Source organism: Acinonyx jubatus, chromosome D1 (assembly GCF_027475565.1).
Source record: "Acinonyx jubatus isolate Ajub_Pintada_27869175 chromosome D1, VMU_Ajub_asm_v1.0, whole genome shotgun sequence".
Classification (NCBI taxonomy): Eukaryota; Metazoa; Chordata; class Mammalia; order Carnivora; family Felidae; genus Acinonyx; species Acinonyx jubatus.
The window spans coordinates 54,738,756-54,755,691 of record NC_069390.1 but is presented as its reverse complement, the minus strand read 5'-3'; the positions used below and the strand labels follow the sequence as shown (position 1 = coordinate 54,755,691).

Below are 16,936 nucleotides of genomic sequence, written 5' to 3'. Positions count from 1 at the left end.
CCTTATACTTCCAGTCACTGCTTATCCCCCAGGGGTAAGCATTACCCTGATTTATTTTAATTTTATTTTTACATAATTTCAAAAATAGTGCGATGAATTCTGTAAATTCTTCACCCACATTACCAATTGTTAACATTTTATCACATTTGCTTTATTATATATATATATATAGAGAGAGAGAGAGAGAGAGGTAATTCTTTCTGAACTGTTTAAGGGTAAGTTACACACGTGATGCCCCTTTATCCCTAAATACTTGTATTTCCTAAAAGGACATTTTCTTACCTCAGTACGGTCCTCAAAAGCAAGGCATTAATATTGATATTAACTAATCTGTCAATGTTATTCACACTTCACCAGTTTGTCCCAATGACTATCTTTACAAGAAAAGAAAATTCTGGATCCCAAATTGGATTTAGTTTCATATCTCTTTAGTAGTCTCCGTTAATCTAGAATGGTTCCTCAGTCTTTCCTTGTCTTTCATGACCTTGACATTTAATGGGTTCAAGCTGGGTATTTTGTAAAATGTCCTTCAGTTTGGGTTTGTCTGATGTTTCCTTATGATTACATTTAGATTACACATTTCTGGCAAGAACACCTTCTGGTGTTTATTTCAATAAAATCATTAGGTAGCCCCATGCTAAAAGTAGGAATAGGAGATTAGTGTTTTAAGTCTCATCTCCCTAAATAGACTGGGGCAGGAAACAGGTCTTTTCTTATCTCTAGGGTGTAAAGTGCAAGCTCTAGAGCCAGACTGCAAAGGTTAGCATTCTATCTCTATTACTTGCTACCGGTGGACCCATGCTTTAATGTACTTCATCTTTGTGCAGAGGAGGAAGAGATACACTGAACTTCTTATGGCTGGGAGGATTAGAACAGCTGGTTTCCAGTCAGATGAGACTCAGCAATTGATGCTAACACTAGTGAGTGAGAGTTTGAGGAGTAACAGGATTATTTACATAGGCTCAGATCCTCACCACACAGGATACTTATTAATTACAAAGGGGAAAACGGTAGTGGAAAAACATGGCACAGACCACCTTAACCCAGTGATCAAAGTCAACATCACCAGTTATAAAATAATCAACATCCTGTGCCTCCTGATATGATGCACTCAGAACACAACTCATCTTCTCACTTGAGCCAGTCCTCTTAACCTTCTCTCACCAGTCTTTGAATCAACCCAGCTATTTGCACAGTGACATGATCTGATTTACATATTGAAACCTCACTCTGGCAGCAAGGAGGATGGGCTGGAAGAGAAGACAATGGAATCCAGGATGCTGACATAATGGTCACTGAGTGTAATGGAAGTGACACCTGCTATGTGCCCTAACTTTCTCTACAGGGATGTATACTTTATGAGCTAGTTCAAGAGATTTTCAAGTCCCTTGGGTGCCTCTCTCATCCTCCAGGCCTCTTTGTTGGACCTCCTGGGCTCCTCTTACCATCATTCCCCCACTCAGCGTTCTTTCCATCATCCCCTGACCCTAGTCTCATCTGTTGCCCCCTGTCCTTTTGGTGACTTTCTTACCAAGTCCTCTCTGTCATTGCAGCTTCAGAGCATGGGAGAAGCCCTGAGATGCGAATTGGGGTCAGCGTCAGGAACATGGGGCATATCTGAGTATATCTGAGAGCAGCCTAAGTGGGCTCTGTGACCCTGACCTCCTATGAGAGGTAAATGGTAGTTTGGCCTTTCTTCTGTTCCCTCCTCCATACCTATTGCATGCTTGCCCAGGGTCTCATTCTGTCTACTCACCACTCCCACCTTCACCTCAGCTGCCCTTTCAGTGAACACATTGCCACTTTCATTGTCAGACCTATTCCTTGAGGGATACCCAATAATAGGGTTGCCTGACATACCCCTTCTCCCTGTAACCCTCCCCCAAAGAACCATTCATCCCAGCTACCCACCGCTGAGTGCGTGCAGCTAGGCTTCACCCCAGCCTCCCAGCCCTTTCCTGTAAATGCACTCACAGCCAGGAGGGGTGCCATATTAAATCAAGAATGATAGAAACCAGTGGCCACGATTATCCGCCAAGATGCAGCATGGGGAGCTGGTTGCTGCTGGCTCCAGGTGAGGACTTCTGAAGCTAATTGCATGTGGCTTTTATTAAGAAGATGATCACTCCCCCACTTCTGCTCTTGTGGGTGGTTTCTTCCTAGTGCTCTCAGCCCAGTGTCCTCTCCTTCTGCAGGCTGGGTCACCTGCCCTATCTTCTCCTCTAGTGGAACTGTGTCAAAGCAGGGCCTCGACCTCAGTCCCTATAGGCTTCCTCTCCATCTCCTCAAAAAGCCGGAAACAGTAGTAGCCTACATTTATGGAGCCCTTACCAAGTGCCTTCTCCCATCTTTCTCTCCTTCCCCAAAGAGAATATATCCAGACCAAATATTTTCCTTTCCTATGTTCTTTCACAAGCCTGGGCTCATAGCTGATGCCTCAAAAAGCCATTCATTCAGGGGTGCCTGGCGAGCTCAGTTGGTGAGTATGATACTTGATCTCAGGGTTGTGAGTTTAAGCCCCATGTTGGATGTAGAGATTACTTAAAAAATAAAATAAAATCTTCAAAAAAAAAAGGCCACTCTTTCATTCAACACATTTTTTAAAAAATACAAACTCTGTGCTAAGCATTAGGAAAAGAGCATGAAGCAGTAAACTTTAACCTGGTTTAATCCCAGCATCCTATATATTTTTATCAAAAAGTCCGATCCATTTTCAGAAGTTTTTCTGAGTAGATATTGAGAACTCCAGGCTGGGGGAGAATCAGGATGTGTCCTGATTTAGGCCACAGGTTGGATCTTTCCCGGGACCATCTAGAAAGCTCCTGAGAAACCAGCCAGATCACAGTATAACCTTTTCCCTATACTCACCCCCATAAAAGCCAGGGACCCTTTACCCTTGCCCAAGAAAATAACAGGAATACTAAACTCATGACATCAGAGAAGAGTTAGAGGAGTAGAAATGTTTCCCTGGGGAAGACTTAGGAAGACCACAGGGTCCTACCCAAACCAACAGAGTGGCAAGAAAAGTCATGTTGCCCGTGACAAATGAAAAAGATATGTTCTGTGAGGCCCACACACCAATGCATGGAAAGCACCTAGAGGCTGAATTTCTAACACATAAGGAAAACTGGCAGGCAGAGATGAGCTGCCTTGTGCAGTTGGAGGTATCCCCAGAACCTCGCTGGTGTTGAGACTGTACCCTACAGACCTAGGCTTCCTAAGGAGGGAGCCTCAAGAGCCATTTCTGGGGTAGTGGGGCATCTAAGTGGACTAGGCTCCTAGCTTCTGCTTGAGCCAGAGCAACTCTTCATCTGTGGAGCCCATACAGGTTAAATTAGTTAAAAGGGTTCCTGTGTCCCCATCCCACCTCCAAGAAAGCACTGGGTTAAATAGTTATCAAAATGCAGTGAAGGAGAGAAATAACATTTATCAAAGGCCTTCCAAGGGCCAGCTACTGTGTTCTCTGCTTAAGTCTCTCACACTACCACTTCTGCTATACATTTGCTATGTGCCAGAGACTCTGCCGAGTTCTTTGTGTATGTTATCTCACCTGATTCTCCCCAGCATCCCACCAGGACCCTGGAAGGTGGGTGTGAGTCACCGTCTCCGTATTAGAGATGAGGAAATGAAAATTCCGGGAGTTGAATGAACTTCCCCAAGGTCAGCTAGCTAGTAAGTGGATGAGGTGAAGTTTGAATTCAGGTCTTCATGGAACAGAGCTGCTTATTTCTGCCACACAGCTTGCCCCACTATGAGCCAGAAGAGGAGACAAACTTCAGGTAGGGACAACTGTAACAATTAAAGACACTGTTTTTAGAGGGCAGTGCCTTTATATGGTTCCCGGCACTCAGCCCCTGCTCCACAACCAGTAGTAACCTCATTCAGTTGGCAACATGTATTGACTCCTTCTGTGAGCCAGGCCCTTGCTATGTGATGGAGCTGTTGAGATGAGTAAGACATGGTTTTTGTCACCAAGGACCTCATGGTTGAGTAAGGAGAGACAAACAGGCAGTTAAATAAGTGCTCTGGAGGTCCCAGGGGCAGGCATGAAGCCTTACGATAGGGTCCTTAGACAATGTGGTATTTAGGTTGAGATCACCAGGGCACTTGTAGGTGGGAATGCAGAAGACTTTTGTGGTGAGGGAGCAGTGTGAGCAAGGGCTCAGAGGCAGGAATACTCTGAGACCCATCACTAGGAGAAGGAAGGGAAGCAGACTCAACAAACCCTGGCAGTCAGCTTCCATTGCCTCAAGCTGCTTTTGTGGCCTGCCTGACTACAAGCCAGCAAGGCCACTAGCCAATGCAGCACCAGGCAGTATGTGTACATGTCACCATCAGAGCCTTCCAGCCCAGTGGACCTAAGTGCTGAGAGGGGCTGGGTGGGCAGGGAGGAGGAGGAGGCAGATATATGGTGGAGTCGTCAGAGCCAGGTGATGTATGTGGCGCCTGAGGGAGCTGCACAGTGACACTCTGGATTCCAACCGGCAAGCGTCGCTCCACTGGGATTGGCGCCGAATTATTGCTCCATATGAAACCCAGGACTGATGGGAGCTTTCAGTTACAGACTGATAGCAACAGCCAAAATTGGATTGTTTGCTATTTATTTTTTTTAACTTCTGTCAAGGTCACTACTGTAACAGGAAAACACTGCCCAAGCAGCAGGTATTTTTCATCCACTCTGCCTGCAAGAGCAATCTGTAGCCACAACTTTTGTGACAGGGCCTTTCCTTGGCAGCTTTCTTTCTAGAAAGCTGTCAGTGTTACAGGGTCTTAGGGGAAAGGAGCCTCCTGAAGATCCATGTCTCTCTGTCCCAGTCCAAGACCTGCTCCCTTCCACCATCCACCCTGCTCCATGTGCACTTTATCATCCCACCTGCACACTCACCCTCCCTGCCTGGCCCCCAGATAGCCCTCCATTTGCTGCCTGGCCCAGTACTCCAGCTTCAAGCCTCCAGTCACCCAGAAGCCTCCCCAGAATGTTCTGGGCTTTGTATATCCTTCCTTCTCTGGACTCCTGTGCCACCCTGTTTGGCTGTCAATTCTTTCCTCTTATCTATCATCAAATTCACTTTTGCAAACATTCACTAGCTGCCTCCACTGTGTCAGGACTCATGCAAGGAGTAAAAGACAGCGCTTGCCCTCAGGGGGCTCATAAATAGATTTAGAGGACAGAGTCACAAACATGCAACAAATTTGTTTTCAATAGTGGGAGGTTTTTGTTTGTTTGTTTTTTAGAGATGGGTATAGGCTAGAAATATGCACACATGCTTTGGAGGAAAATGATCAGTACTGCCTGAGAAATATTTGTGCACAGGCCCTGCCTCACCTTCCTCCCAACTTAGAGCTCCCTGAGGACAAGGCCTGGCTCTCCTCTCTTCCCTGCAGTGTGATCATATTCAGGCTTCCTCCTTCTGCCTTCCCTGAAATGGACCAAGCCCAGGGCCAGACACATGCCAGACACTCAGCAGTGACTAGAACCCTCTAGGTTCTAGTCCTCCTCTCCACCCTGCCTTTTCCATCATGGCATGCACAGGACAAAACAGACAGCAATTAGTGAATAATTGTGTTTAATTGAAATGCAGTATCATGGAAGTGGAGGGTGTTCATAGCTCTGGTTTAAAAACCAAAAGGGGGGCGCCTGGGTGGCTCAGTCGGTTAAGCGTCCGACTTCAGCTCAGGTCACGATCTCATGGTCCGTGAGTTCGAGCCCCATGTCGGGCTCTGGGCTGACGGCTCAGAGCCTGGAGCCTGCTTCGGATTCTGTGTCTCCCTCTCTCTCTGACCCTCCCCATTCATGCTCTGTCTCTCTCTGTCTCAAAAATAAATAAACGTTAAAAAAAATTTTTTTAAATAAAAACCAAAAGGTTTTTGGGGTACCTGGCTGCCTCAGTCAGTGGAGCATGTGACCATTGATCTCCGGGTCATGAGTTCAAGCCCCACATTGGATGTAGAGCTTACTTTTAAAAAAATGAAAAACAGGGCACCTGGGTGGCTCAGTCAGTTAAGCGTCTGACTCTTTGATTTTGATTCAGGTCATGATCTCATGGTTCATGGCTTTGAGCCCTGCTTCGGGCTCTGTGCTGACAGCACGGAGCCTGCTTGGGATTCTTGGTCTCCCTCTCTCTCTCTGCCCCTCCCCCACTCACACTCTCACTCAAAAACAAACATTAAAAAAAAAGTAAAACCAGAAAAGTTTTCAAGAGGGTAAGTGGAAAGGGAAATAACCTATTTTTATTAAGCACTTAAAACTGAATGCCAGCCATGATGTTAGGCACATTATGTATATCATCATATTTAATCCCCAATTTACAGATGTGAAAACTGAGGGGGAGTAACTTGCTCCAGATGATAAGCACATCTTATAAGTGATAAAGCTAGGATTCAAACTCAGGTCTTCTGTCAGACTCCAGAGTCAAGGGTTACTTTACTAGCAGTACTTATTTTACTAGCAAGATGAGCCAGGACTCCTGAGCAGTGGCCAACTGAAGTAAGGAGAATGAGGTGAGGACTAGGACAAGGGGACAGTGGGAAGGACTGGGCCAGCCTCCAATGACCAGGAGCCAGAGTGTGCATTAGGACCCCTGGAGACCCAGAACTGTGTTTTTTACCCCTGAGTTACAGGGTAGAATGAAACTGGGATCCTGTTGGGCCCTGTGCTCCTGAGCCACCTGCCCTCTCTCCCCACAGTACCAGGAGAAGCAGCGGAAGCGTGAGGCCGAGGAGCGGCGCCGCTTTCCCCTGGAGCAACGGCTGAAAGAACACATCATTGGCCAGGAGAATGCCATCGCCACAGTGGGTGCTGGTGAGTATCAAGATGCCAGCCGGTGCCAGAAAAGGGCTGGGGAGCTCATGGTCTGCTGCAGTGAGGTGTGCATCCTGCTGTCACCATACCAGGCAGAAGTGACTAACATTACAACTTAACATTTGTTGTGTACTTTCTGTGTGCCAGGCATTGTGATAAGCTCTTCATGTATGTTGTCATTTAGTCCTTACAGCAACCCTGTTAGGGTAAATCCCCATTTTACAGATGAGGAAGCGGAGATACAGAGCACTCATAATAATTGCTCAAGGCTGCTTTGCTATACTCTGACTCAAACCTTGATCTGGTCCACTGTCCCCACCCCTAACTTTTCAGGTAGGCAGACTAAGACCCAGAGAGGAGTAGGAGCTTGTCCATCACTTGTAATGTGGCAGCTGAGTCAGAACTAGAACTTCTGGCTCTTGTCTCCCAGCCTGGGACTCTGCCACTTTTCAGTGTTTTTTGTCAGCATCTGGTTCAGTTTTAGGAGAAATACCCTGAACAAGCCTTAAGCGCTTTCTTCTTGACCCTAGAAGCTCTTAGGTCCCATACTGGGAGCCGGAATGCTCTCTGGTATAACCCCTACTCTGATGGCCCTTCTGACCATGCAGACCCCACTAGAGAGAATTATAAAACTAGGGTTCTGCTCAAGATAGTGGTCTCACTTCTCTTCTCTGACTCAGATGCATGACTCTCTGAAGCTGTCCTCAGACAGATGAGGCAAGGGCAGAGTAACCCACGCCTGGCTTAAACAAGCAGGCAGTGGTTCTCAAAGCATGGTCTCTGGACCAGTAGCATCAATATCCTCTAGGACCTTGTTAGAATTGCAGATCTCAGACCTCACCCCAAACCTATGGAATCAGAAACTCTGGGGTGGGGCCCAGCAATCTTTTAACAAGCTGTGTAGGCAATTCTGATGCTCAGCTCATGTTTAAAAACCTCTGCGCTATGGTGTCAGGACATTCTATTCATGTTGCTTACCCCTTCCCTCCAAGCATCTGGCCCCACCAGATGTGATCCAGCAACTACCAAAGACAGCACCTGATAAAGGCTTAGTGATAAAAGAAGACATCAGGCTGTATTGTGGTGCCCCTCTGGGACATTCTGGAGCAGCATATCAGCCCTAGGATACCAATTAGAGGAGTAATTGAAAAATGAAGGCAGCCACCCCTGCAACACAGCCCAGCCTGGTCTCCATCATCCTCACACACCAGTGAGGGACTCATGTGGCAGTCATGAGTCCCTCATCAGCGGATAAAAGGAGCCCATGGACCAGAACTGCCTCACCAGCTAGAAGTCAGGAGGCTGCCTAGAGGCATACACAGGAGCCAAGGAAAGCTTTTTGAACACACAGGCCCCACTACTCAGGCCCAAGCCACACCAGGCTGCCCTTTAGGATCTGGATACAGACATCCACTCTCAGCTACCACCTTACAGGTGGCGACACCTTACTTCTTTGCCAAGGCTGTGGCTGAGGTGGAGGGAGGGGAAGCCCTGGGAGTTCCTGAGGGTTGAAGAGAGGAGTTGCCCATGGAAAAGGCATTACCTGCACAGAGAGCTAAGAAAGCAGTCTCCTGTCCACCTGGGCCGGCACTGCAGCTGCCATCATAGTGTTTTCCCTCTGCTCCTTACACAGCCCTTTCCCAGCAGGCTGTCTCCTCCTCTCTGACCTCTTGCTTCTCCCCAGCTTCTCAAGCCCCATAAGATGTGATGCTCCAAGAAGTTGGAGGGAGGGGAGAGGAGGACATGGGAAGGAGAGATTTAGACCAACGTGGGCTAAAATAGCAGGTCTGCACTCTTTAGCTGTGCAACTCCAGCTAAACACGTGGCTTGTTTGAGCATCAGCTTTCTCATCTGTGAACTGGGGAGCCAAAGCCAGGACTGACTGACTATAAAGTACATGCTCTTTCTAGTCCCTGTCGTCAAGGTGTTTACCAGCTAGAGTGGGGCACTATGTTCTTTAAATTAGGCCCACAGTTGTTTCCTTCAAGCCGAGACTGATCCTTAGTCTCAGCCCCAGGCTGGCCTCTTCCTCTGGTCCTACACCAACCTCTGATGCACCACCCACTTTGTCTCTCCTTGTTGTTGGCCCATAGCCGGAGTAAATGATTCAGTTGCCCATTTCCGAAGGGCTGTCAGAATGCCTGCTCTGAGAGCTTCCCTCTACCCAAAACTCCATTCTGTTACCCAGACTTTGCCTCGGATTGGGAGGATCCTACACCTTGTCCTGTGTTAACGTAGGTTGACCCTGCTGTGGCTTCAGTGACCCTTGAAAAGACAGACAGGTATTGGGGCCTGAGCTGTGGGCTTGTGTATCTCCTCCATTTGTATGGTGATAACTGTATGCCCGCCTAGCTGAGAAGCCTGTGGCTGGTCATCACACTGATAAAGATCTGATAATGTTCACCTACCAACCCAGGTGAAGCATGAGGTACTCTCTGGGCCAGAATTTGTGGCAGGCAAGCAGCAGCCAGTGCTTCAAGATCTCCAGACTGAAGCAAGTATAGGAGACAGACGCACATCCAGAGGGGTAGGCCAGGCCTCTCTGGATCCTCTAGGCTAGAGTCAGATATATGCTAGGGACTGGCTGGGTGGAGCCTGGCACCCCAGGGGTACCATGAGGATGGGCAGCCAGAGAAGTGCCGCAGAATGAATTGATTTGATAAATGGCCATTTATTACCCACACGAATTGGCTGAAACCAATTTCGGTCACATCAACCCCTGGTAAGTGCTGGGATATTGATTTGTGCAAAGTAATACAGTGAATTTATCAGTGTGATCCCCAGCTGCAGGGCTTCTAGCAAAGCTGGCGCACAGTTACCGCCTTACAAATGGAGGAGATAAAGCACCAACCCCATAGCTTAGGCCCCCATGGCCTCTCTGGTCTTCTAGGGTCACTGGAGCCAAAGCAAGGCCAGCCTACATACCACAAGCCAGAGCCTTGGCATTGAAAGTGAGGCTCTCCTTACAGAACCCAGAGCTACTGTTGGTCATGGGAGAGGGAGGATGCCTACCCTGTTGAGCAGACCTCCTGGGATCTCAGAGACTCTACATCCCACCGTTCTCAGAAAAGCAACGAGCTGTCTATTCACATTCAGGACTAGACTCCACTGCTTCCTCCAACTTGTCCACATCCTGTGCTCCTGTCTCAGTAAAGGCACCACTATTCACTTATCTCCTAAAATAAAAACTTAGATTATTCCTTGCCCCTCCTCCCTCTCCCTCACCCCTAACAGCCCATCAAATACCAGGTTCTAGCATTTGCCTCTTTAAACGGGTCTCAAAACTTACCCTCTCCCCTCCATTCCCAATACCACTGTCCTTGCTCAGGACCTCAGGATCTCCCATTTGAACCATATGGTGATCTCCTCCCTGGTCGCCCTGCCTCCTTTCCTTCCCCTATAACCACTTCTCCTACCCAGCTGGAGTGAGCTTTGTAAAATGTAAAAACTTCCCTGTTTAAAATCTTTGAGTGGCTCTTGCTGCCCTGACCAGTATACAAGGCCCACCCCTGCAGCTGCCCCACCTTCCTCTACCATGCCTCCCCCAACCCAGCTCTGCATCACATACACCAGCTGCTTCTGCTTTCTGCATTTGTTGATGCTGCCCTCTCTGCTTGGAATTCCTTTTCTTCTGGCCCTTTCCCCAACCTAGCCCAGCCCTGCCTATCTCCCACATTCTGGCTGGTTTTTACTTAGCCTAACTCAGTTCAAAAGTAATAGACTGTAGACTCCTGAGAGCAGAGATCATGCCTCAGTCGTTTTTGTTTTCGCAGTTCCTGGCACAGCTTTGAAGTAGATGTGTAGTGCAGTTTGTTGAATTAGTTTGGTTGGGCACCATGTCTGTCTCATGCTCTGAGGAGAGAAGAGAAGCTGTAAGCCTACCCTCTAGTAGCTCACAAGCATACTAGGAACATGAGTATATTGATAGTTAATAACAACACACATACGACTTGACCTTTGGCCCCTTGGGTGGATAGGCCATTCCCCAGCTCTGCTCTGGGTCAGCCTGTACACCTGGAAGCTTCCCTGCAGCTCCCTCTGACCAGGGGCTCATCCTCAACACCCATTGCTCTGTTCCCACTTGACTCTCCCTCAGGAGACCTCTGCCAGCTTAAATGCTCTACCATGCTGGGATCTGGCCCAAATTCAGAATCTCACCATTGGCTACGTGGCACACGGTGGACTAACTCGTGCTTCACTTCTCTTTTTGACAGTCCAAAAATGTAATCACCCAAGCCCACCCTGTACCTTTCTGGACCCCTCTTGGGGTCCTGTTTCTGAGCTGAGAAATATAATCAGGCCATCCCTGAGTCATGGTGTGGCAATGATTAATTTAGAAAACTGCTTGCAGTCCCACCTTCACGTCATACCACTTCACATGTTCTCGTTTTCTGGACCACCCTGGTCTGCTGAGATACTCAAGACCCAGGCTATCTCCAGGAAGCCTTCCTTAGCCCTCCACCTGGACAGAGGACCCATTCTTGGGGCTTCCCATGGACATCTTTTATCACTGCACTTAACAAAGGGCATCTATTTGAGGTCTCCCTCCAACGGTCAGGAACTACCTCTCCTTCAGCTTTTTCCCCAAGGTTGGGCACACAGGTGTATAAAAGATTGCTGAACTCAAGTGAATTAAGCCTGAGCCCATCTTCACACTTAGCCTCTCCTCAACACAGATTCTCAACCCGTCCTCTTTCTGGAAGGGTGATCCTTCTAGTGATTCCTACCCCAGTACACCCACGAGCAGGGGGTGGGGGGCTTCGCAAAAGCCAGTCTTTGCATTTTTTATGTGTTAACCACTCAGTAGCAATTGTTTGCCTTCAGAAACACTAATCCTTAGAGACTAAGAAAAGAACTGTTCTCAGGCACCTGGTTGGCTCAGTCGGTCAGGTGTCCAACTTCGTCTCAGGTCATGATCTTGCAGTTTGTGAGTTCAAGCCCTGTGTCGAGCTCTGTGCTGACAGCTTGGAGCCTGGAGCCTGCTTCAGATTCTGTGTCTCCCTCTCTCTCTGCCCCTTCCCTGCTCGCACTGTGTTTCTCTCTTGTTCTCTCTCTTTCAAAAATAAAAATAAGCATTAAAAATTAAAAAAAAAAAAAAAAAAAAGGAGAGAACTGTACTCTCATCACCCTCTCAGCCTGAGGCTCCAATCAGTATCCACTCATCCAGCAAGTACTTCTTGAGCACTTGCTGTGCTCCTTGAATCTATAAGGTATAGACAGGAGATTGCTAATAGATGTGCAGGTGACTCAACCACAGGAGTCCCTCTTAAGGACTCGTTCCCATAGGAGATGCCACAAGCATGGGACAAACGTGTTCCAGGTTAGGCTAAAAAAACCTCCCACACTAGATCACTAGAACTGACCAGGAAGGAGGAGTCAGCCCACCCAGACTGCCCCAGAACCTTGAGCCGGACAGAGGCAGCTGTCTCCTGTTGTTTTAGTTTGGCACACGATGGTTCTTTCTGTCTGGAATGTTCCATCATACCCCTACTGCCTGGCAGTCCCCTCTCATCATTCTCGCCCAGATGCAAATGGCTCTTCCCGCACTTCTCCCAGTGTTCCCATTCCATTTGGAGCCCACAGTTGGCAGAGCAGCATTCACCTGAAAGGAACAGACCTTACTTTAGGTGTCTTTGTAGGTATCCCAGCACCTGGCTCAGAGCTTGTTTGCTGCACAAATGGAAAAGGCTCCCTGGAGAGGGGTTATGAAGAGAGAGGAAGCCTTATTCCCCCAAGGGTAGTAGTAACCATTTGGAGCACTAACAAACTCTTGGGTCAGGCCTTACTCTTCTCGTTTGTAAAATGGAAGTTGAAGCATCTCTTTTTTCCTCCTTGTGATTTCAGAATGACCAAGAATTAATTCATGTAGTCAGCAATGTTATACCACCTTTGGGCTAGTCCCAAGGGTCCCTCAGGAAATGGAACTCCTAGCATCTGCTCCCACAGATTACACAGTCTGAGCAGGGAACACCCTCCTCCAGGAAGCAAGGGCACAGGTGGATGAAACCCCTTACGCTGCCCCTTACTGAGCCCTAGTCTCCTCTTAAATGGAGACAATACCTACTTCTCAGGACTAGCATAAGGATGAAAAAGATATCTATAAAATACCAAAGCTGGCGGCAGCTGCTTTGACTACCGTTATTTGTACTTTTCTGATTATCCTCTCTTACGGAGTGCCTTCATAACCCTAGACTCATTTCATCTACATGTGGGGCTGGCTTAGCATGTGTCTGACTACTCCCATTTTACAGATGAAGAAGTAAGGCTCTACAGGAATAAGTGTTTTATTCAGATTCAGTCAGCTAGTAAGTGGCAGAGCCAGGACTCCAAACTAGGTCCTATAACTCCTACCATGTCTATTATACCACCCCATAGGTGACAGTCGACCAGGGAATACAGACCCCGAGAGTTAATGGAGTAGAGGTGGGGTGGTAGAGTTAATCAAAAAGGTTGTTGCATGTGAGTTTTAAGATGGTCCAGTGGTGGTGGGCATGGCCAGGAGAAGGCAGGCATTCTGCTAAGGGGAAGAACACAGCAAGGAGGCACTGCTGCTCGCCCAGCCTGTGTAGAGGCAGCCGGGCCTGTTGGAGCTCACAGAGATGGGACCGGCCAGGGAAGGGGCTCAGCTGCCCACTCGGGGACCCTGACACCATCTTAGCCCAGAGAGCAGTTGTCAGGAGACTGTTGGAGGACAGGAGCTCCTGAAGCCATGTATCAAAGGCTGAATGAGCCAGACTGGAAGACTACAGAAAAGACAGTTTTCTAGGTGAGGCTAGGGTACGACAAGGTGCTGTGGCCAGGGAGAGCCAACTTCTTTCTTTAAACTCTTGAAGCACCAGTTCAGGCTCCAGAGTCAGCCAGAATTTGGGGTAAAGCCCAGGGTCTTCATTTATTTACCTGTGTAACTTGAATAGGTTACCTAACTTCTTTGCACATATTTCCTCATCTATAAGAAGGGAATCAAGTTCCCTGCCTGCTTTGTCATAATGAGGCTCAAATGAAGTTATGTCTATGCAAGTTGTTGATACACTGGAAAGTGCTAGCAGAGTAAGTTGCTGTTGCTGGTCCACAGTGAGAACATCAATACCTATGGCACATCTCAAGTGGCCCATCAGGGTCTCTGTCCCAGCCTCTGCCCCAGCCCAACAGGACCAGCCATGGTCATCAGCCACCCTGCCAACCACACACCCTGAGGCCTGCCTTCCTCAGTCTTTCCTAGCTGCTTCCATTTTTCATTCTGTCGGACTCCATCTGCTTGGTCGTTTTTCTCTTCAGATATTATTAGAAATATCCAGAGTTGTAATTGTTTAATGGTTGGCATTTCGCCTGTTTCACAGGGGGACCAGATCAAGCCCACCCCAGATCCATGCCCTGGGTCTGGCAGAATTGGCCAGGGACAGCTGTGCAGTGGAGTCTGCCTGGCATTATAAAGAGCTCTCTCCCAGGTGCATTATTAGAAAAGAAGGGGAAAAGATGGCCCCAGGCATAATCCAATTCCACCTTCTCCATGGCGCTTTTGAACTGCATAGCCCAGCAATGTGCAACTCTCAGTGATCGGGAAGCTTTCCTGAAAGAGAAATCAAGATCAGAACCTCAGATTCATGACACCTGGAGGATCCCAAATTCCCCTAGGCCACCTATCTAAGTGATGCCTGGGCACTTCTCTCTCCCCCCAAAACCCCAAGAAGCCTGAACCCAGTTCATGCTCAGCTTTTCAGCCTACACTCTCAATTCACCCAACTTTTTAAAGAATGTGACTCCTTTCAGATGACCCCTGCCTCACCCCTGCCCCAAAACACATCCACACATCATGTTCACAGTCTAACCTTTACCATCTTGTATCTCTACGTTCCCCAAAGCCCCTGCCCACAGGTTCTTATTTCTTTCAGGACACTGGGGACTCCCTCTCAGCCAGGCTTGGGCTGCCCCTTGTCATTCCCAGCCTTCAGGTATCTGTGAGGCCAGTGGATTCCCCTGAGAACCAAGCCTTCCATAGGGCTGGATCAGCTAGTTTAGAGAAGCTAGACTTGAGTGTCTTCTCAGGCCCCCCTCATGATTCACAGAGAGCATCTCCCAAAAGGTTGCACTTCCATCTGTTCCTGCTGAGGCCAGAACTAGAAAGTTCTTTAGGTAGCAGCATTAGAGATTGAGTTGAGAAAGACCACAGCAAAGACCTGAAGTGCTATGGCAGGTATTTGAGACGGTAAGCTGATCCCACCCACAACTATTCATGTTCATTCCTGTTTCTCCATCTGTGTCATGCCGGCCACCTTTGCCCCTTCGGATCCTTCCTGGCCTTCATGATCCCTTATTAATCCTACTTCTTCTAGAAAGCCTTCCCTGATCTGTGTAGCTACTTCTTTGAAACCCAGTCACAGATTGTACCACACAGGATCTTTGTACTTCAGGACCAGCAGACACTTCCCTAAGGCCATCAACTCTTTCTCAGTTGACTTGTTTTCCAGGCCTTGTCTTCTGACATATATCCCTTTGTTAATCTCCCCCTGACACTCTGAGCACCAGAGCATACACGTTGTTCCATCTGTAGACCAACCCTGCACAGTCCTCTGTCCCCTTCTATCTTCTGACTGCCACGTTACCATTAATGCAGTCCGAATGGATACTTTCTAAAAGCAGCCATATGTGAGCAAAAAAAAGAAAACCTGTTTAGAGAGAGAAGTAACTCTACCATCTATACCAACTAGTAGTAATCTACCAGTTATGTGACGTGACGGTCAAATCTCTTTATCTCTGGCCTCAGTTTCCTGCTCAGTATAATGGAGTTAAGAATAATACTTTACTTCTCAGGGTGTTTGTGTGGGTCTTGAGTAATAAAAAAATGTTGACAGTTTTTCTAGTTGTGCCCAGCAGATAGCTTGTCCAATAAATGGTTCTTTTTCTAATGGCTCTGCCTCATTCTGCCCCCTGCTCTTATACTTGAGTGATGCTTCTGGAGCCTGATTCTCCCACTCTGTAGTTGGACACTTAATTTCCTCACCTTGAATGCACAGCCTTTGATTATATACTTCATCCTAAAGAGGGGAGGTCATGGGGTGCCTGGGTGGCTCAGTCGGTTAAGCGTCCGACTTCGGCTCAGGTCATGATCTCGCGGTCTGTGAGTTCCAGTCCCGCATCGGGCTCTGTGCTGACAACTCAGAGCCTGGAGCCTGTTTTGGATTCTGTGTCTCCTTCTCTCTCTGCCCCTCCCCTGCTCATGCTCTGTCTCTCTCTCTGTCAAAAATAAACATTGGAAAAAAAATTTTTTTTAATAAAAAATAAAGAGGGGAGGTCAGGTCTCACTCTGGCAGAGCTGAACTCCCAGGGAACTTGGGACATATCTGTCCCACTCCCGCACCATTTCTCCCTGATGGAGGTCATGGTTAGTGACAGTGCCAACCATGTGGTCCACCCCTCTGTGCCCTGAGCTCCACACTACCCTTGATTGGATTCCAGAAAGTACATTTGGCTATACTTCCAGACAGCAGACTAGGTCTTGGTTTCCCCAAGTGGGAAAGAGTCCAGAGCTCATACCCCAGATCCCTCAGGGCCTGCCATGGGCTTCTGTCTCTTGCATTTGCATAGGAGGCAGGCTCAGTCTCCCACCAGTCGTGAGTAGAAGTGGAACCAGCCCTCTGAGAGCTAAAGTTCCTCTCCAGTTCTCCTTCACCAGCCCCCTGCCCCCTTCACCTCCATTCACCATCCACCCGCCTTTCAGTTTCCCTGGCAACGCTGAGTGCTCATCCTGGAAAACTTTATCCGAAATCTGCTCTGGGCAGCTTTCCAAATCCATGCTAACCTGATTAGGTGTCTCTAGGGGCCTTGCCAGCTAATCAGATTAGGCAGCACTAATGGTAGTGAGGACTTTGAGTGGGCGCAGAGCAGTAAAACATATTGTATACTTAGTGATAATTATCCTGCCTTTTGTGTCATTGATTTATCTGCCTCCCTCGCTGTGCCCCCCCCCCCCCCCCCGTCTTGTGTGTTTGGCCCTAGCGATCCGGAGGAAGGAGAATGGCTGGTACGATGAAGAACACCCTCTGGTCTTCCTCTTTTTGGGATCATCTGGAATAGGTAACTGGGAGCAGAACGGCAAGTAGGGAAGGAGTGCTGAGGGAGCCCCAGCTGCTATGGGCC

The 16,936-nt window shown here is 48.2% G+C and overlaps 1 protein-coding gene across 2 annotated transcripts in view; it reads left to right on the top strand.

The window, feature by feature from the left end:
- CLPB (ClpB family mitochondrial disaggregase) overlaps positions 1–16,936 on the top strand; it is a 141,561-nt gene that overhangs the window by 109,901 nt on the left and 14,724 nt on the right. For both annotated transcript variants that reach the window (XM_027039747.2, XM_027039748.2), the window contains 2 exons: positions 6,688–6,802; positions 16,796–16,873. In XM_027039747.2, the coding sequence (XP_026895548.2) occupies positions 6,688–6,802; positions 16,796–16,873 (193 nt within the window). The remainder of the gene's footprint in view (positions 1–6,687; positions 6,803–16,795; positions 16,874–16,936) is intronic.